General features: G+C 44.8%; 1 protein-coding gene across 1 annotated transcript in view; it reads left to right on the top strand.

Annotated features, from left to right (window-relative positions):
* Window positions 1–21,272, top strand: part of LOC140347129 (serine/threonine-protein kinase N1-like) — a 46,253-nt gene that overhangs the window by 10,851 nt on the left and 14,130 nt on the right. The window contains exons 3-18 of the mRNA XM_072433466.1: window positions 1,093–1,244; window positions 1,551–1,722; window positions 3,976–4,125; window positions 9,964–10,076; window positions 10,573–10,857; window positions 13,754–13,829; window positions 15,122–15,323; window positions 16,670–16,772; window positions 17,585–17,637; window positions 17,709–17,766; window positions 17,832–17,923; window positions 18,049–18,225; window positions 18,371–18,433; window positions 18,540–18,616; window positions 20,273–20,415; window positions 20,496–20,603. Coding sequence (XP_072289567.1) covers window positions 1,093–1,244; window positions 1,551–1,722; window positions 3,976–4,125; window positions 9,964–10,076; window positions 10,573–10,857; window positions 13,754–13,829; window positions 15,122–15,323; window positions 16,670–16,772; window positions 17,585–17,637; window positions 17,709–17,766; window positions 17,832–17,923; window positions 18,049–18,225; window positions 18,371–18,433; window positions 18,540–18,616; window positions 20,273–20,415; window positions 20,496–20,603 — 2,024 coding nt within the window. The remainder of the gene's footprint in view (window positions 1–1,092; window positions 1,245–1,550; window positions 1,723–3,975; window positions 4,126–9,963; window positions 10,077–10,572; window positions 10,858–13,753; window positions 13,830–15,121; window positions 15,324–16,669; window positions 16,773–17,584; window positions 17,638–17,708; window positions 17,767–17,831; window positions 17,924–18,048; window positions 18,226–18,370; window positions 18,434–18,539; window positions 18,617–20,272; window positions 20,416–20,495; window positions 20,604–21,272) is intronic.

Below are 21,272 nucleotides of genomic sequence, written 5' to 3'. Positions count from 1 at the left end.
GTCCAGTTTCCCCCGTGAGCATAAATCATGCACCACACCAGCCCCTGCACCACGTGACTAAAGGTGTAGATGGCGCCGTCACGACAGGGAAGAAACAAGCCTGTAATGAAGCGTTTGGAGTTTGTCTTTGTCGTTAAATTAAGCCGTAAACGAGAACAAACGACTTAAAAACAGATTCAACATTATGACGTTTGTCTAGATTGAGCCCTAAATCTGGACATTTGAGTCACTTTCCACCTTCTAATGTCATCATAAAGTGTCTGGATATTTTTGTGAGAAATACACTTAACCCTAACCATAACCCTATTATAAAACCCTTTTTTATTTATTTTATTTATTTTATTTATTATTTTTTTCACATCACATGATCTCTCTGGGTGGAGTTTGCATGTTCTCCCCGTGTTACCGTGGGTTCTCTCCGGGTTCTCCGGCTCCTCCAACCGTCCAAAGACAGGCATGTGTTAGGTAAAATTGGTGACTCTAAATTGGCCCTAGTGAATGAATGTGAGCGTGAACTGTCTGTAATGTCTATGTCTCTGTGTTGGCCCTGCGACAAGTTGGCCACTGTCCAGGGTGTACCCCGCCTAAGGCCCAAAGTCACTGGGATCGCCTCCAGTCCCCCGCGACCCCGAAAGGGAACAAGTGGTAGAAAATTATGCCCCATATCGAAATATATAAATATACAGCGGCGCGGGGACAGCGGGGCGGGGACAGCGGCGCTATCCAGAGCGCCCGTGTAAATCGCCGACACATTCGATAGGGTCGGATGGTAAGCGCTCTGTTATCTCTGTATTAGAATTGTACTTGATTCTTGCCTTTTCTTTCATAAGCGAGCACGCCGACAAAGTCATAAAAAGTAAAATATAAAAAGTAATAAAGAATAAAGTAATACATAACAAGTAATAAAATAAATAAAACAGTAAATACACAGAATAAATGAATAAAACAATAAATAAAACGGATAAATAAATAAAAGACACAGAGGACTACAACACAACTCATGCTGTGTTAAAACCAGAGAATAAAGGTTAAAACACTTAACTATGTTTGTAATAAATAAACATGAATAAATAGACGTGTGTGTGTTTATAGACGTGTCTAGGGGGAACGGGCGGCGTGTGGCGCCCCGTCTGGCCGAGCTCCGTCATTACATTCAGAAGGAGACGGACGCGCTGACTCTGGCCAAAGACGTGGTCAAACAGCTGCAGGGCATCGCGCCCCTCGACCACACGGCACGACACGAGGTACTTTACACGCCACGAGGTACTATACACGCCATGAGGTACTTTACACGCCATGAGGTACTTTACACGCCACGAGGTACTTTACACGCCATTAGGTACTTTACACGCCACGAGGTACTTTATGCGCCAAACGAGGTACTTTGTTTTTAATCGAGAATTGTTTTAAATCAAATGATGACGTGACACACTCACTACTGCCACCGCGAGGACAAAAGATGCATGTTCACTGTGTCAGACTGAGGCTGAGCTGTTTCAGGTCGTTAGCATCTAATGCTAATGCTAATGCTTGTTGCTGTGTTTTCTCAGGCAGAGAGTCGGCTGCAGGAGTCGTCTCAGAAACTGGATTTGCTGCGTCTGTCGCTGGAGAAATATCTGAAGGAAAACGACTCTTTGGACAAAACGGAAAACGAAAGCGAAGCTGAAACTCTTCTTTCCACTTCCTCGTCCAACCACTCCATCCGACCCGCCTCACTCACAGGTAAGAGTCTGGTCCTGGTTTAGTCCTGGTTTAGTCCTGGTTTAGACCTGGTTCAGTCCTGGTTTAGTCCTGGTTCAGACCTGGTTTAGTCCTGGTTCAGACCTGGTTTAGTCCTGGTTTAGACTTGGTTTAGTCCTGGTTTAGTCCTGGTTCAGTCCTGGTTTAGACCTGGTTTAGTCCTGGTTTAGTCCTGGTTTAGTCCTGGTTCAGTCCTGGTTTAGACCTGGTTCAGTCCTGGTTTAGTGCTGGTTTAGACCTGGTTTAGTCCTGGTTTAGACCTGGTTTAGTCCTGGTTTAATCCTGGTTTAGTCCTGGTTTAGACCTGGTTTAGTCCTGGTTTGGACCTGGTTCAGTCCTGGTTTAGTTCTGGTTTAGACCTGGTTCAGTCCTGGTTTAGTCCTGGTTTAGTCCTGGTTTGGACCTGGTTCAGTCCTGGTTTAGTCCTGGTTCAGTCCTGGTTTAGTCCTTATTTAGACCGGGTTTGGAACATTGACTCATATTATTCTGTCCTTTCATGTTATAAACTAATTGTATTATTGATGTTGATTGACATGTCAGACTGTTTGAGGAGTCTGTTTATCCGGGTTTGGGACCGACGCATGAAACACACGTGTGCTTCAAACGACACCGTCTCTTCTGCAGAGGTGACCAGAGCATACGCTGACCGGAGCATACGCTGACCATAATCCCGGTGTAATCTGTGTTTTTGGAGACCAAACAGAATCAGATAGAAACGTTACGTAACAGGAATAAATCTGGATGCTCGCGGTCAATGACGATGATAATAATAATAATCGTTTATAAAAAGCAACGATTTGGAGCTTCTCTGACCTCTACATCGCCTCTAATCCATCCATGACCAGGACTGACCAGGGCTGACCAGGGCTGACCAGAGCTGACCAGGGCTGACCAGAGCTAGACCAGGACTGACCAGGGCTGACCAGAGCTAGACCAGGACTGACCAGGGCTGACCAGGACTGACCGAGACTCAGTTGTGTTTCGGTCGATTCCTGCGTGATTGAGTTAATCCTGTTTTGTGCTGCGACTGAAGCTCCAGTGCTCAGAAAAGTCCTGTTTTCACCTACCCCCTAGCCCCGCCCACATCCCTGCACTTACTGCCATGATTTGAAGAAGTGACAGTTCTACAAAGTCAAACGTACAACTCCGAAACAAAAACATGTAAATGACAATCTGCTGCTTTTTACAGTGAAATGTCACCAGGACGAGGCGGGGCTTATCACTATGAGGGGGCGGGGCTTCTAGTTCTAGAGACTAAACCAGGTCAAAAATGAGACTTGTCCTGGAGCAGAGCAGGAGGTGGTGCTGATCCTGGTGTAGGTTCCCGGGGAGTCCAGGTGCTGCAGGTGAAGTGGAGAGCCAGGTTGATGACGTCGTCCACAGACCTGTTGGTTCTGTAGAAGAACTACAGGGGGTCCAGCAGGGGGGGTCCAGCAGGGGGGGTCCAGCAGGGGGTCCAGCAGGGGGTCCAGCAGGAGGTCCAGCAGGGGCTCCAGCAGGAGGTCCAGCAGGAGGTCCAGCAGGAGGTCCAGCAGGAGGTCCAGCAGGAGGTCCAGCAGGAGGTCCAGCAGGAGGAAGTGAGGGACTTGAGGTGGGGGAGGACCAGGCGCTCAGATGACTTCATGACTTCAGTCGTCAGAGCCACAGGTCTGTGGTCATGAGTCCAGTGATTCTTGGGGACGGGGACAATGATGGACTTGAAGCTGGGACATGGCGTGACTCCAGGAGTCAGCTCGCCTGCACAGTGTCTTAAGGGGGCCGGAGTGACACCGTCTGGTCCAGCAGATTTTCGGGGGTTGGATTTACGAAATAGTCTGCAACTGTTGTGACTTATTTTGAATACATTGCCGTCCTTTGAGGATTAATCCTGCCAAAATGAATTAAATAAATACACAATTAAATAATAAATTAAATATTGATATGAAAATAAATGTTAAATTACTTAATTTAATGACTTCTTTAAATAACGATTTAAACATGTTATTATTTCATATGTTTTTCATAATTCTTTAAATGTTATTTTAAAGTTAGTTATTTTAATATTTTTTGGTACATTTACTTACTTAATCAAATATTTAAATGATTACTGAAACAAAGAAGTCATTTAATTGAACATTGAATTAATACATTACCTATTTATTTAATGGAATATTAAATTGTGTATTTTTTGTAATTTTGGCACAATAAACTAACCAGAATTGTGATAAATAAATATGTTCATCTTGTGTTGTCCAGGTAAAGTGGAAGTGACGCTGCTCGGCTGTGAGGACTTACCGGAGCCCCCCTTAAGCCCCCCTCAGCAAACCAGACCCCAACATGGAGCAGCCGCCGCCCAAACCGCCCAGACCGCCCAGACCGCCCAGACCGCCCGGACCGCCCACACTGGTCAGTGTCATAAAGGCAGTGCTTTTCACGTGGCTGTTTAAGTCACAATAACTATAATAAAAGTTTGATTTACTGAAGCTGAAACTTTTGCCGTTTGGATTTCATAATAATGTTTAACGATCGTGACACTAAAATGTTTTATTGTGACATCGTCTTGTGTCACTATAACAAATATATTATAATGTTTTACTTTTACCGACACATTTACACTACGATAACTTAAGTAATCAGATAAATCAGTGTCTTTAGTGTTTACGCCATAAAAACTGCTGAAGACAAGAATAATCAGAAAGAAATCCGATTAAAAGAAATCTGATAAAAAGAAATCAGATTAAATGAAATCAGATTAAAATAAATCTAATTAAATGAAATCTGATTAGGCTAGGCAAAATAATATGTCTGTTTGCCGTAACCCGACCGACCCGCTATGAAACTAGCCGACTGGAATAAAAATATCAGCATTTTGTTGAAAAAACGTCAAAATCTTTTATTTTTCAATTATTTCGCCGACTCACCGACCGGACTTTCCTAAACCGCTGTGTTGAATATTTTTTATCACGCTGGTAAACCTGTCTATCACCTCAAAGGACTCAGAACGCAACGCACCGCACAACACATGTGCATCTTCATTTTCAGTCCTCCACATGCGTCTGTAACAAAACAGAGCGCGTGTAGGAGTCGTCATTTTGCTTTAGTCAAGTTGGTTTGCCTCTGTCGGCGCCACTGAAGTCTGCATAGGACATGTGTTTCTCTGTCAGGGTGTGAAATATGACTTACGCAAATGCATTCTGGGATTGAAACACGCCCAGTAGCGTCATCACAACAAACAAGGCGGCGCCCGTGTCCCCCGCATGTTCCCCCCGCTCGCCTTAGCTACCAAAATAAAGGATAGCGGCGTACAAAAGGTCGATTGAAATGTCTTAAAGTCGAGAGATTTAGTACGGGTTGATCGAGACGTTTTCCGTCATTGACTGTTGAAGCCTCTGACCCCTGGACTGTTGAAGCCTCTGACCCCTGGACTGTTGAAGCCCGAACCCTGGACTGTTGAAGCCTGACCCCTGGACTGTTGAAGCCCGACCCTGAACTGTTGAAGCCTGACCCCTGGACTGTTGAAGCCTGACCCCTGGACTGTTGAAGCCTGACCCTGAACTGTTGAAGCCTGACCCCTGGACTGTTGAAGCCTGACCCCTGGACTGTTGAAGCCTGACCCCTGGACTGTTGAAGCCTGACCCCTGGACTGTTGAAGCCTGACCCCTGGACTGTTGAAGCCTCTGACCCCTGGTGGTCACTCCGACTCAAAAAATGACAAAATTTGGATCTTTTTTTTGCCTTCAAAGTAAAAAAAAATAAGAATTTGCCTACCGACCGACCCACTTGAAAAATGTTGACTCGGGTTACAGCAAACAGACAATTTATTTGGGGTAGCCTTAAAAGAAATTCAATTATAAATAATCAGATTAAATGAAATCAGATTAAATGAAATCAGATTAAATGAAATCAGATTAAATGAAATCAGATTAAATGAAATCAGATTAAAAGAAATCTGATTAAATGAAATCCGATTACTCTCATCAGAACGGAACAGAAAAGAGCTGTTTACGTGTCAATAATCCAATAACTCCGGCAGAAATCAGATCATCAGACTGTAGGTGGCGCTGTTTAAAGTCATTAAAGGTGCACTGTGTAACTTTTCTGGTGGCGGGCGTGGCCTCTCACCTGCTTCTCGCCATGGAAACGCACCAAAGTATGACATTAAACGTATTTTACAAACACAAATTGGGCCTAAACTTGCTTCATTTTCTACTTTAACAAGCAGCAGTTTCTCCTGAGATTTATTTTCAAATCAAATCAAATCAATTTATTTTTGCAAGATCCAAAATCACAACAACAGTTGCCTCTGAGGGCCACAGGGAGAAATGAATCAACAATGTCTGTGGTGGCGATGGAGTCAGACAATGTCTGTGGTGGCGAGGGACAATGTCCCAGGGTCCTCTGTCCTTAGACTCTCCTTCTCGGCCAGGAAAAACTACAAAAAAAACGTCTTTGGGAAAAAAGCGTAGAAACCTGGAGGAGTTCCAGTGAAGGAGAGATCCGACTCTCACAGACGGACACGAGGAGACTGGAGCTGGACCCACTCTTCAGGCAGATGAGGGACCGTCGGAGGCGAGCTGGACCCACTCTTCAGGCAGATGAGGGACCGTCTGAGTCGAGCTGGACCCACTCTTCAGGCAGATGAGGGACCGTCCACACAGGGCAGGGACCACTTCACCAGGGGAGGGGCATCTGGGTCCACAGGTCCTCAGGAGTGAGAGAAAGAAAAGAAGGCGGTGAACAGTTTGCAAGTGGAATTAAAAAATAAATATTGTTTGATAGCATAAGTAGTCAGAAGAAGAAGAGGATAGTGCTCAAGCTGTCATACTTCCCCCAGCATAGTTACTCCTAGGGCAGCGTAGCTAAAGCTGTGGGTTTATGTTTCTGTTCCTAACTACTCTGACCATAAGCGATTTCGAAGAGGAACGTTTTAAGCCTGGACTTAAATGAAGAGACCGTGTCAGCATATTTAACATGGGTCGGGAGCTGATTCCATAACACAGGAGCTTGGTAGCTAAACGCTCTACCTCCTACAGTACCTTTAGAGACTCTTGGCACCACCAGAAGGCCAGCATTCTGAGAGCGAAGAGCTCTGTTTGGATGATATGGTTCTATAGCATCTTTGAGGTAGGATGGGGCCATGTCATTTATGGCTTTGTAGGTCAAGAGTAGAATTTTGAATTTGATTCTAGACTCGACGGGAGCCAGTGAAGAGACTTCAGCACCGGCGTAATGTGTTCTCTTCTTTTTGTTCCTGTTAGTAATCTTGCTGCTGCATTTTGAACCAGTTGAAAGCTTTTTATGGAGCTTTTAGGACACGCTGCAAGCAGGGAGTTACAGTAGTCTAATCTAGTCGTTACAAATGCATGGATAAGTTTTTCGGCATCACTTTTAGGCAGGATTCTTCTGATTTTGGCTCTTGTTGCGCAAATGGAAATAGGCTGTTTTACAAGCTTGATTTATATGAGCGTTAAATGAGAGCTCCTGGTCAAATAAGACTCTGAGGTTTCTTACAGTAGAACTGGAGGCTACACTGACATTGTCCAGTGTGACTATCTGCTCAGATAGAGCGTCTCGTAGATGCTTAGGGCCAAGCACAATGACCTTGGTTTTTTCAGGGTTAAGAAGCAGGTAGTTTAGTGTCATCCAGGTTTTTATCTCCTTCACACAAGTACTAAGTCTGTCTACTTGATCGCTCTGATCAGGTTTCATTGATAAATACAGCTGAGTGTCGTCTGCAGAGCAGTGGAAGTTAATGCCATGCTTTCTGATAATGTGGCCTAATGGTAGCATATAAAGAGTAAACAGAATTGGACCGAGTACCGAACCCTGTGGCACACCGTAAATTACTTTAGAGCTTGGTGAGGAGCTCTGGTTTACATTAACAAATTGGAACCTATCAGATAGATAGGATTTAAACCAGCTGAGGGCTGTTCCTCCAACACCTACATCACATTCTAACCTCTGCAGTAGAATGTTGTGGTCGATGGTGTCAAACGCTGCGCTGAGGTCCAACAGAACCAGGATTGAGACCAGTCCATCGTCAGCGGCTAATAACAAATCATTTGTGACTTTAACTAGTGCAGTTTCAGTGCTGTGGTGGGCTCTGAACCCTGACTGGAAAACTTCAAATAAGTTATTGTCCTGCAGGTGGCGACAAAGCTGTTTTACTACAACTTTTTCAAGGATTTTAGAGACGAAGGGAAGATTTGAAATAGGTCTGTAGTTTACCAATAGGTCGGGATCTAGATTAGGCTTTTTCAGAAGAGGTTTAATGACTGCATGTTTGAAGGACTGTGGAACATAGCCACTTTCGAGTGAAGTATTTATTATATTAAGAATAGGGTCTATAATTAGGGGAAGAATGTCTTTGAGGAGTCTGCTTGGAATGGGGTCTAGGACACAAGTTGAGCTTTTAGAGGACATAATGGCTGAATTTTGTAATTTAATTGTGTTATTACCGTATTTTCTGGAGTATAAGTCGCACCAGCTAAAAAATGCATAATAGAGAAGAAAAAAACACATTTAAGTCGCACTGGAGTATGAAATGTGGTTGCAAGTGTGAAAATAACAAATAATATCACATAAGTCGCTCCCGAGTATAAGTATATAAGTAGAAGTAGAAGTATAAATATAAGTATAAGTCGCACCCCGGCCAAAATTATGAAAAAACTATAACGACTTAGAACGGCAGATTTAGAATTTATTGAATTACTGGTGTTTGTGTTGCAAAACCTGGGAAACGTGCATTATTACTGCGAGTTTCCCCTTGCCTCTCCACAGATCTGACCTGTAACTCAGAAAAGTTACCTTTTAAATTCAAGCCTGAGTTGTTCTTGACTAAATGTGTTATTTATCAGTTGAACAGTGTGAAACATGTGAGTCGCACGTGGAGGTTGAAGTCGCCACCACAGGTCAGGACGCTCTCAGAGTGGTTTACAATCAGGTCCTGGACACAAAGAGAGACCTCCCTGTGGGTCTTACACATTTACTAAACTAAACCAGGTCTAAAGTGAGACTAAACCAGGTCTAAAATGAGACTAAACCAGGTCTAAAGTGAGACTAAACCAGGTCTAAAATGAGACTAAACCAGGTCTAAAGTGAGACTAAACCAGGTCTAAAGTGAGACTAAACCAGGTCTAAAATGAGACTAAACCAGGTCTAAAGTGAGACTAAACCAGGTCTAAAATGAGACTAAACCAGGTCTAAAGTGAGACTAAACCAGGTCTAAAGTGAGACTAAACCAGGTCTAAAATGAGACTAAACCAGGTCTAAAATGAGACTAAACCAGGTCTAAAGTGAGACTAAACCAGGTCTAAAATGAGACTAAACCAGGTCTAAAATGAGACTAAACCAGGTCTAAAATGAGACTAAACCAGGTCTAAAGTGAGACTAAACCAGGTCTAAAGTGAGACTAAACCAGGTCTAAAATGAGACTAAACCAGGTCTAAAGTGAGACTAAACCAGGTCTAAAATGAGACTAAACCAGGTCTAAAGTGAGACTAAACCAGGTCTAAAGTGAGACTAAACCAGGTCTAAAATGAGACTAAACCAGGTCTAAAATGAGACTAAACCAGGTCTAAAGTGAGACTAAACCAGGTCTAAAATGAGACTAAACCAGGTCTAAAATGAGACTAAACCAGGTCTAAAATGAGACTAAACCAGGTCTAAAGTGAGACTAAACCAGGTCTAAAATGAGACTAAACCAGGTCTAAAGTGAGACTAAACCAGGTCTAAAGTGAGACTAAACCAGGTCTAAAATGAGACTAAACCAGGTCTAAAGTGAGACTAAACCACTTTAAAATAAAATGAGACTAAAGGTCACAACAAATAAAATCTGTGACAATTTTAGAGCCAAAATTGAGTCTTTTTAATTAAATCTGTCGTCAAAATGTGCAGTTTTTGTCACATTCACTTCATTTTATCATTCAGAAGGTTTCAAATCATAAAACTGGTCATAAACACAATAATAATAATATGACAACGGGAATTAAGTCTTAGTAATCATGAATAATCGTGCTATAAATCGTGCTATTTTTTAACCGTAGCAGTTAAAATTTGACATCGTGACAGCCCGATTCATGCCTCATCAAGGCCGTTAAAGGTTCAGTTATAATAAAGTGTTACCTGAAACGTACTGCTGCCTGAATTGGGTGTTTTCAGAGTCAAATGGGGCAGTTCCATAGCAAAAGCCTTAAAACACTTGTATCATATGAACAAACGATCCAAATGTGTTTCTGGATCCAGCCCCGGAGGTGAGCGCCGTGCTGCGTCTGGACGGCAGAGTGGTCGGCCGGACCGAGTGGGCGTCGGCCGGGAAGCTGACCTGGGACCAGAGCTTCTGTCTGCAACTGCAGCGGGTGAGAACGAAAGGAGAGCGCGGCCTTGTAGAGTCTGATAAAAAACAACGATTACACAAAAAAACACTGTTAATTCTTCAGTTTTAAAGATCAAGCATAAAAATGAACGTGTGACTAGTTTAAAACGTCCAACATTATGCACATTTCCAGCTTTAAGAACACATTTACATTGGTGTTTCATGTTTTAAAGCCTCAAATATTTAGGAAAACAAGGAAAGGTGTGAATACAGTCTCCATTTCTGAGCATTTAGAACTTCACTGTTGCAACTGGCCAGAAGGGGGCGCTGCAAGTCTCTTCCGTAACTGTATTTTGCCAAGTGTAAGTATTATCTGGACTTTATAGACGCTGCGCCACAAACAACGGCGTTTTATAACAAAGACAGTGGCATTATTCAAGTCAAAATGTCCAAAAATAATAAATCATTTCTAATTTTCATCAATAAGACACGTTTCTGTGAATACTCTCCGTCATCGTTTTGTTGTTGTTGTGTTCTAGTCCCGCGAGCTGGAAGTGAGCGTGTTCCGCCGCGAGCCTCGGACCACCACGTGCGAGCCTCGGACCACCACGTGCGAGCCTCGGACCACCACGTGCGAGCCTCGGACCACCACGTGCGAGCCTCGGACCACCACGTGCGAGCCTCGGACCACCACGTGCGAGCCTCGGACCACCACGTGCGAGCCTCGGACCATGTGTGCCGTGGCGTTTGTGCGTTTGGAGGAGGCGATGGAGCGACCGGAGCAGACTCTGGCTCTGGAGCCACAGGGACGGCTCAATGTCCAGGTGAGAGCCACACATTAAGGGGCCTTCACACCGCGGCGGCCGAAGCGTCCAGTTCAAAGTCTATGTAAACGCGCGTCGAACGCGTCCTGCGTTTTCCGCGGCGCGATTTCTAAGTTTTGCGTCCTGCGTTTTCGTACGCTCTCGACGCTTTGGGCGCGCGTACGAGGCGCCCGAGGCGTCCAAAGCGGCCGGCGCGACATGTTCAGCTTTGTTCAACTTTCTGCGGCAGATGCACCGCAGCCAATCAGAGATGACGCTCCAGTGACGTGCAACGCACGACCCAGAAAAAGACCCAAAACAAAACCCTCAAGATAAAACACAAATCTTTAGACGCAGCTCTTGGAGCAAATAATGATATTGACTAAACTCTGCTCAGCTCTGAAGTATCTGCAGGTCCCAGACGGGCCCCGGGGCCCATCGCCTCCGCTTTTGGACTTTGTAAAGTTTAGAAACTAAAGCCACTGTCTCAACCTGGTCCACCATTAAACTCCATTTACACCACGAGAAAAGCAACACAGCACAATTCCTCCACTGAGCATGTGCAGGACGACTCAAACGCACGTCTGCTGCCGAGTGTATTTTACGGACATGAGTCCGGGGCGTCGAGAACGCGCATCCGGTGCGTTTGTCTTTCAAATGTATAGGCGTCTAACTTCTGCGTCTGGCGCGAATTTGAGGCCGCGGTGTGTACTTATAGTCTTGACTAATGGACTATAAGTCGCAGCAGCCAAAAAATGCATAATAGAGAAGAAAAAAACATATACAAGTCGCACTTGAGTATAAGTATAAGTATATAAGTATAAATACAAGTATAAGTCGCACCCCCATCAAAACTATGAAAAAGGTGCGACTTATAGTCCGGAAAATATGGTACTTTTATGTGTAAATATGAGCGCGTCATGATTAATGCGTCACTTTTCCATGATTTGTCGCATGAGTCGACGCGTTCACTTTGACAGTTCTACTTTTTAGGCAAAAATAGACTAAAATAAAGACGTGTTCATTTTGGCGCTTGCATCTCCACAAACCTGACTTGTACTGCCTCCTCCTGCTTGTTTCCATGGAAATGGAATATTCCACAGTATGGAATTAAACATATCCATCTTCAATGTTTAAAACAGAGAACAAAACCAGAGAGAACAAATACAATTAAAACATATTTATTTAATTAAATGTTAGATTAATTTAAAATCAAATAAAAACATAAAAGTAAAAAAGAAATAAATAAAGAAGACATGAGATGGTGATGGTCTGATAATAAAGAACAACAGGATAAAAACAAACAGTCACAACATTAGAAATCATCAGTGGTAAAAACATTGTTCTCAGATTTACTCTTCGTTTGGTTTTGTTAAAAAGAAATCAAAATTAGGCCGCCCCAAATAAATCGTCTGTTTGCTGTAACCCGACCCAACTTTTCAACCGACCCCTTTTCAAGTGGGTCGGTCGGTAGGCAAATTCTTATTTTTTTTTACTTTGAAGGCAAAAAAAAAGATCCAAATGTTGTCATTTTTTGAGTCGGAGTGACCACCAGGGGTCAGAGGCTTCAACAGTCCAGGGGTCAGGCTTCAACAGTCCAGGGGTCAGGCTTCAACAGTCCAGGGGTCAGGCTTCAACAGTCCAGGGGTCAGGCTTCAACAGTCCAGGGGTCAGGCTTCAACAGTCCAGGGGTCAGAGGCTTCAACAGTCCAGGGGTCAGGCTTCAACAGTCCAGGGGTCAGGCTTCAACAGTCCAGGGGTCAGAGGCTTCAACAGTCCAGGGGTCACAGTCCAGGGGTCAGGCTTCAACAGTCCAGGGGTCAGAGGCTTCAACAGTCCAGGGGTCGGGCTTCAACAGTCCAGGGGTCAGGCATCAACAGTCCAGGGGTCAGGCATCAACAGTCCAGGGGTCAGGCTTCAACAGTCCAGGGGTCAGGCTTCAACAGTCCAGGGGTCAGGCTTCAACAGTCCAGGGGTCAGGCTTCAACAGTCCAGGGGTCAGAGGCTTCAACAGTCCAGGGGTCAGGCTTCAACAGTCCAGGGGTCAGAGGCTTCAACAGTCCAGGGGTCACAGTCCAGGGGTCAGGCTTCAACAGTCCAGGGGTCAGAGGCTTCAACAGTCCAGGGGTCGGGCTTCAACAGTCCAGGGGTCAGGCATCAACAGTCCAGGGGTCAGGCATCAACAGTCCAGGGGTCAGAGGCTTCAACAGTCCAGGGGTCGGGCTTCAACAGTCCAGGGGTCAGAGGCTTCAACAGTCCAGGGGTCAGAGGCTTCAACAGTCCAGGGGTCAGAGGCTTCAACAGTCCAGGGGTCAGGCATCAACAGTCCAGGGGTCAGAGGCTTCAACCCGATCAGGAGACTAAATCTCTCGATTTTAAGATATTTCAATCGACCTTTTGTACGCCGTTATCCTTTATTTTGGTAGCTAAGGCGAGCGGGGGGAACATGCGGGGGGCACCGCCATGTTTGTTGTGATGACGCTACTGGGCGTGTTTCAATCCCAGAATGCATTTGCATAAGTCAAATTTCACACCCTGACAGAGGGTGACATTACTATGGACATGTCAGTGGCGCTGACAAGGGCAAACCAATTTGTAAAAGGCAATGTGACTGTTTTATTATAGACGCATGTGGAAGACTGAATATAAAGACGCGCATGCGGTGCGCAGTGCGTTCTCAGTCCTTTGATATGAAAGTCAGGTTTACCAGCGTGATAAAAGTGTTCGACACGGTGGTTCAGGACAGACCGGTCGGTGAGTCGGCGAAATAATTGAAAAATGAAAGATTTTGACGTTTCAACAAAATGCTGATATTTTTTTTTCGGTCGGCTAGTTTCATAGCGGGTCGGTCGGGTCACGGCATACAGACATATTATTTTGCCTAGCCTCAAAGTAAAAGCTCTTGTGATTGTTGCAGCTTCATTTCGTGGACACGGTGGTGGAGCGACAGCCGAAGCTCAGGAGACAGCGCTGCATCTTCACAAAAGAACGAGGTACGAGACAAAAACGGGAACGGAACCAGCCCCAAAGCCCAGATAAAGACCAAAGGTGGAGAAGTTCCTGCTGCAGGAGGTTGTCTGCAGTGTTTAAACCCGAGCGTGTGGAAGACGGATCCCGCGGTCATGGAGACGATGGAAATAAATGTTTTAACGCGGCAGAAGCTTTTGAACCTAAGCCACAGTTAAAGTCCATGTGTCAGGTTCACGTATTTGACTAATTATGACGTCGTTAGAGATCGTGGTAAATAATGATCAGAGTTTTACATCGGTCGAGTCTCAGTTTGTGAAGGAAATTTGACGAGTAAAAGTAGAAAATCACACTAGTTGTGCTGAGTTCTACAACAGGATCCCTCTGTGATGTCATCAAAAAGCGCCATTCCATCAAAAACGCAGAGAAACGTTGCGTCTTACACCTTTTATGACAGTTTAACACTCATTTAACAAAATAAAGTCATCATCAGGTGTAATTATTTGTTCAATCATAACTATTGTATGATTTAAATGGACTTTGGCTCTTGTTTACAGTCCGGTTGCTTAGTAACAGTTGTGGGATTACCTCTGTCTATGTCATATTCACTGGACACGTCAAATCAGGAAGTGACATTATAAACGTCACTAAAAATGGCCAAATTGGAGAAAAAAAACGGCAAAATGTTAATCTTAAATATAATCACGTTAGTAAGTACATTTTTTTTGTATAGCACCTTTCACAAAAACACAGAATAAAACAATAAAAACACAAAAAACTTACAATTATTACAAACCTACTTATTCTAATGTTAATAATTCACATGGACTTGAACGTGAGCTGTAATGAAAGCTAAAGCTAAAGCTAAAGCTAAAGGAGCTCCAGACAAAATTAGACCTTTATTCTGTGGCGACTTTAGTTGTTGTTTTTGGCCTGGCGTTTGAAGACCCTGAACAAGATTTTGGCCAATTATTTAGTCTAATTGTTTATTCTGGCAGACAGAGAACTTAACGAGGACTAAACCGAGACAAAACCAGGACCAGATCCACACAAAGACCACCCCAGGATCAGGACTAAACTAGACCTAAACCTGAAGCTAAACGCGGACAAGGCTAAACCAGGACTAAAGCCGGAACAAGCGCGACCGCGGCCCTAAAACAGAAGCTACAGAAGATACCGAGCAATGAACTGCATCTTCCTCGTTGATCTTCTCACCGTCCTCGAGTCGTACGTGAGCGCTGCGAGTGGCCACGCCCCCCGCGGACACAGAACGCCGGCGTGACCTCCGACTTGACGTTGCGTTTTTTTGACCCTTCAGGTAAGAACTTCCTGCGAGCGGCTCAGATGAACATGAACTTCGCGACGTGGGGCCACCTCATGATGAGCATCCTGCCTCGCTACGGCTCCTTCTCCGGCTTCGGCTCGTCTTTCCGCGCTCCTCCGGAATTCTTCGCGAGCGTCTCCGCCGAGCGCCGCGATGCCGAGCCGACGCCCCCCCAGAGCCACAGCGCACTGCCAATGTGAGTACGGCCCACGTTCTCGCTCCGTTCCTCGTCACAAACTCGGCCGGAGCACGTTTGATGAAGTCCTCTCCCCTCCGAGCCTCAGAAACACTCCGTTCTGAATCCCCTCGATCTGTGATGTCATAGTCGATCTGTGATGTCATAGTCGATCTGTGATGTCATAGTCGATCTGTGATGTCATAGTCGATCTGTGACGCGGCTTTGAGAATCTTTTGACATCGAATCACGTTTGTTACGACGGCGCTGCTTCATCAGGAAGTCGGCGAGCAAGTGCAGAACGTTTATTTAGTGTGTAATTCCCTCTGCAGCCAGTAGGTGGAGCCAAAGCTCAGTTATTCTGGCGTCGCCCAAGGCTGTGACAAAGTTGTATTGTTTTTTTCTAAATGTAAATGTATTCTAAAATATGAAATACCAAACTGAATGTTCAAGATCATGATTTAAAGGACAATAACAAGACAAATAATGCTTTAAACCGTGACTAAAATGAGCCTTAAATCAAACTGAAGCTGTTCCTGAACCTTTGAGTCTAAATAAATGTCTGAACTCTGTGAAGCTGAGACTTTGTGTTCTTTTAGCCTCTGATTCTGAGGAGGATGGACTGTCTGACTGACGAGTTTTGGAAAGTTCATTTAACTAAAAATTAGATTTAACGACTTTTAATTGAGCCAAAAAGTCAAGACCAAATCCACATAAAAGTCCTATTCATTTATTTAATTTAAGGCTAGTTTTTTTAAATCTGTTTTGAAAAGGTTTTAACTCGTCCAGCAGCTTGAGCGTTCCCTTTAATCAGACGACGGACGAAAAGGAATAAATAACGAATAAAATAAAGACAAATAAAATAAAGTGTCAAATTCCACCGTCTCTTATGGAGTTTTAAATCACAAAAGTGCAGAAATATCACCTCGTTTTAAAGCTTACGACGTCACTTTTTTCATTTTTATTACTAATCGGCTCTTTTTTCTGACTATGAACGATAAAAATCACTCTTCAAATGTTGCGTATTTACTCTGCAACAATCACGATGTTTCCAAATGTCTGTAGATTTAGATGCACCGTATTTTCTGCACTATAAGGAGCACTTAAAACCTGACATTTTCTCAAAAAACAACAATGGTGAAAAATGTATGAAAAATTTTCGCAAATAGACCATTCATTATAATCCAGTGCGTCTTATAGTGCGGAAACTACGGTAGATGAACAGAAAACTCACATCTCGTTGTTTATTCGTCATGATTTTAATTGTTTGTAGATGTTGACGCGAGAGCGGTTTAACCTTAAAAACCAGACGCTTCACTTGAACCGTGTTTTAAAAGTGTTTATTTACCGTTTGTTGTCGTCGACAGCAACACGCCCATCATCAACCTGAGCATCTCGGACACGCCCCCTCCTCTTTCCAACGGCGTGGACAGAGAATCCTCGTCCGGCTCCGAGCTGCAGGAAAACACGGTACGGCGTTTCCATCCGGGCGATTTAACGTCTTTTTCATCGTATTTACCGTCGAGTCACCGACAAAACACACGAAAAACTGATGAAACGACGTCCAGAAGTTCTAGTGTTTCTTGCTCAAATTTAAAGCGTTTAAAATGTGATGAAAAGCGGTGCAGAACGTGGGGTACGGGGCCTCCTGGTGGTGTGTGATGGTATTACAGATAGACTGGGCAAATCTGTATTTTAGTTTAATTCAGTGGTTCTCAAGCTTTTACACCAAGTACAAGTACCACCAAAGAAAGTATGAATACTTTCTAAATCGGGTCAATAAAAGGACTATTTCAGGTGTGAAAAAGGTCTAAATTTGGGCTAAACCGGGTCTGCCTATGATTTTTTAGGTTTATAATTTCACTTCCTGTTTGTAATTGATGACATCACACTAGGAAATCACACTTTTTTTGACAAATGAAAATAATTGTTTTGTTGAGTTCATGTTTTAGAAGAGAAAAAAAATTGTTTATTTTGTGTAAACGATGCATGAACTTGGTCTGCTGTGTGTCACTTCCTGTCCTTGGTGTGATGTCACTTCCTGTCATTTTCTACAGATTTTTCAATGTTTTCTCCACAAATACCTGCTCGATCGGTATAAAACTATCATTTATCTGCACAATTGGTATAAACACACCAAATAAAGTCAACATTAGAAAATCGGACACACATGTCACGGGCCCTTTAATGCGCTCTGAAGTTAGAACTCGAATCGTTCAAGTGGAAAATAAGCAACTTCTCACGCAAATCTTGTATTTTTTGATGTTCTTCTGTATTTGCAGTTGTCCCTGAGCGATTCGGAGGGAAACCAGGTCCAGCCGATCGCCGCTTTGAAGTAAAAACCTCGCTCGGAATGACGTAAGACACAATCGGCGCGTTGTTGGTAACAAATGGCGTTGTTTGCAGGATGCGGCGAGAGGACTTCAGATACGTGTCGGTTCTGGGCAGAGGACACTTTGGAAAGGTGACCGCTCGCGAGTCACACGTGCGTCTCGTCTCGCTCTGGTGTTGACCGGTTGATGTGTGCAGGTTCTGTTGGCCGAATCTCATCCAAAGGGAAAACTTTACGCCGTCAAAGCCTTGAAGAAGAAGGAAATTGTGTCGCGGGACGAAGTGGACAGGTCAGTGGTCAGACGTTTTCCTTGTATCTGTGTTGTAATAAATATGGACCTTTGTGGGACCCTCACGTTGGTCTGCTTCACGGGACACTCTGGACGCCGGTCAAACGCTTGTGCGGCCGCTGCAGCCTGATGAGCGAGAAGAGAATCTTTGAGATGATCAACGCGTCTCGACACCCGTTTCTGGTGAATCTGTTCGGCTGTTTCCAGACGGACGATCACGTGTGTTTCGTCATGGAGTATCTGCCCGGAGGAGACCTGATGATCCACATCCACACGGACCCCTTCACCGAGGAGCAGACCAGGTACTGGCCTGCTTTAGTCCTGCTTTAGTCCTGCTTTAGACCTGGTTTAGACCTTGATCGTTCAGATAGTTCTTTAAAGTACTATTGAAAGTACACTTGAAAGTACTTTAGCGTTTCCGTGGTGACGTTGTCTCGTGTCCTGCAGGTTCTACTCGGCGTGTGTGGTGCTGGCGCTCGAGTTCCTCCACCAGAACAAAATCATCTACAGGTGAGTCGCCCGGTCACGTGACTAAACCGGCCAATCACCTGTGAGTCGTGGTGCGAACCGCCGCCAGGTCACGTGACTAAACCGACCAATCACCTGTGACCCGCAGGGACCTGAAACTGGACAACATCCTGCTGGACAGAGATGGATACGTCAAGATGACCGACTTTGGCCTCTGTAAAGAAGGTGAGGCCCGGACCAGAGTGGACGGTCCAGTCGCTGTGTGTTTGTGTTTGTTTGTTTGTTTGTTTGTGTGTTTCTCTTCTATTCTGTTCTTTCTTTCGTCCTTTCTTCTTCCTTCTCGCCCTTAAAGTTCACTCAAAATGTTTTAACAAATTGTAAAGTACCTTCTGGACACAATAATGAGATAATAAGCCAAGTGTGTGTGTGTGTGTACGTGTGTGTGTGTGTGTACGTGTGTGTGTGTGTGTGTACGTGTGTGTGTGTGTGTGTGTGTGTACGTGTGTGTACGTGTGTGTGTGTGTGTGTGTGTACGTGTGTGTGTGTGTGTGCGTGTGTGTGTACGTGTGTGTGTGTGTGTGTGTGTGTGTACGTGTGTGTGTGTGTGTGTGTGTACGTGTACGTGTGTGTGTGTGTGTGTACGTGTACGTTTGTGTGCGTGCGTGTGTGTGTGTGTGTGTGTGTGTACGTGTGTGTGTGTGTGTACGTGTGTGTGTACGTGTGTGTGTGTGTGTACGTGTGTGTGTGTGTGTGTGTGTGTACGTGTGTGTGTTGTTTGTGTGTGTGTGTAATATATATATATATGCAAATCATTGGGTGAACTAATAAATAAGACAGTAAATACTGAATATAACACACATAATTTACAGTTGAGTCTCTGAAGGTCAGACCAGTGAGACCAGGAGCGTTGATTCTGTCGCCCTCTTGTGGTGAACGGTGAGACTGACGTTTAAAATACATGAAAAAGTCCTTTGACCTTGAGAAACAGAACTTTATTAGATATTTACCAATGTAGAGTTATTATAACCAAGACATTCAGCTTATACACTGGAATAATATCAAAATGATATAAATGTATTGATGATTCAGGTTATATTATCTGATTATATTAAAAATAAATGGTAAAGCGAGGGTCACTTTAATGTATCTGAGGAAGAATGAGAACATATCTGTCCTTCTCAGAGGAGGAGCTTAAATCACATGTTTGGAGGGAATTCTGTGTGAAAAATGTGTCGTGTTTCTTCATAACTCCAGGTCAAAGTGCTCATTACTCACAAGTAAATGCAGAATGTTGGAGAAACAGCGCCACCAGGAGGAAAACCACTGTCACGTCTTCTGGGCGTGTCCTTTAATGACGTTGACGGATTCTCATCTTCTTTTCCATCTTTGTTCTTTTACTTTTGAAATGAGACTTTGGACTAAATGGGACTTTTTTGTTTGTATTTGTGTTTCGCTGGCGTCTGCTTGTGTAGTTGTTATTATTCCCTCTGGTCGTTTTTGTTTTGTTCTGTTTATTTGTTTCTAAAATAAAATATTTGTTTTTTTGAAGTTGACTTTACCTTGTGACTCAGCTCCAGTTTTCTCCACTTTTGGCCGATCGTCTTTTCTCTCTCGGGGATTTTCATGTTTAGTTCCGTCTTTGTTCTTTTACCGTATTTTCCGCACTATAAGGCGCACTTAGAAGCCTTCAATTTAGTCCAAAAACGATCTTATATATGGATTCATTCTGGTTGTTCTTACTGACGTTTTGTTTCGCCTTATATATGTAAAATGATCGAAAATAGAACGTTCATTGACAGTGCGCCTTATAGTGCGGAAAATACGGTACTTTTGAAAATGGCGTCGCCTTGACCGTCGCGTAAATGCGTTTGTGTGTTCGAGGCATGGGCCACGGCGACCGCACCTCCACCTTCTGCGGCACGCCCGAGTTCTTGGCCCCGGAGGTTCTGACGGATGACAACTACACCCGCGCCGTGGACTGGTGGGGCCTCGGCGTGCTCATATTCGAGATGCTCGTGGGAGAAGTGAGCGCCGCCCTCTTTTGCTCCGCCCGCTTCGGCGGCGGTGGCGGCTCTTAACGCGCTCTCTGTGCATTTCCCCCCAGTCTCCGTTCCCCGGCGAGGACGAGGAGGAGGTGTTCGACAGCATCGTGAACGACGACATCCGGTATCCGGCCTGCATCCCGCCCAGCGCCGTGGCCGCGCTGCAGAAGGTGACGCCCACGTTTCCTCCGGGTGTTTTCACGCTCTGTGTTTACGTGTCGCTCTGTGTTTACGTGTCGCTCTGTGTTTACGTGTCGCGCCGTGTTTACGTGTCGCTCCGTGTTTACGTGTCGCTCCGTGTTTACGCGTCGCTCCGTGTTTACGCGTCGCTCCGTGTTTACGCGTCGCTCTGTGTTTACGCGTCGCTCTGTGTTTACGCGTCGCTCTGTGTTTACGTGTCGCTCCGTGTTTACGTGTCGCTCCGTGTTTACGTGTCGCTCCGTGTTTACGTGTCGCTCCGTGTTTACGTGTCGCTCCGTGTTTACGTGTCGCTCTGTGTTTACGCGTCGCTCCGTGTTTACGTGTCGCTCTGTGTTTACGTGTCGCTCCGTGTTTACGTGTCGCTCTGTGTTTACGTGTCGCTCCGTGTTTACGTGTCGCTCTGTGTTTACGTGTCGCTCTGTGTTTACGCGTCGCTCCGTGTTTACGTGTCACTCTGTGTTTACGCGTCGCTCTGTGTTTACGCGCCGCTCCGTGTTTACGCGTCGCTCCGTGTTTACGCGTCGCTCCGTGTTTACGCGTCGCGCCGTATTTACGTGTTGCTCCGTGTTTACGTGTCGCTCTGTGTTTACGCGTCGCTCTGTGTTTACGCGTCGCTCTGTGTTTACGTGTCGCTCTGT

Source organism: Eucyclogobius newberryi, unplaced genomic scaffold (genome assembly GCF_026437365.1).
Source record: "Eucyclogobius newberryi isolate DKJ021-1_F unplaced genomic scaffold, fEucNew1.0.hap1 SCAF_6, whole genome shotgun sequence".
Lineage (NCBI taxonomy): Eukaryota > Metazoa > Chordata > Actinopteri > Gobiiformes > Gobiidae > Eucyclogobius > Eucyclogobius newberryi.
This window is presented reverse-complemented; position numbering and strand designations above follow the sequence as displayed.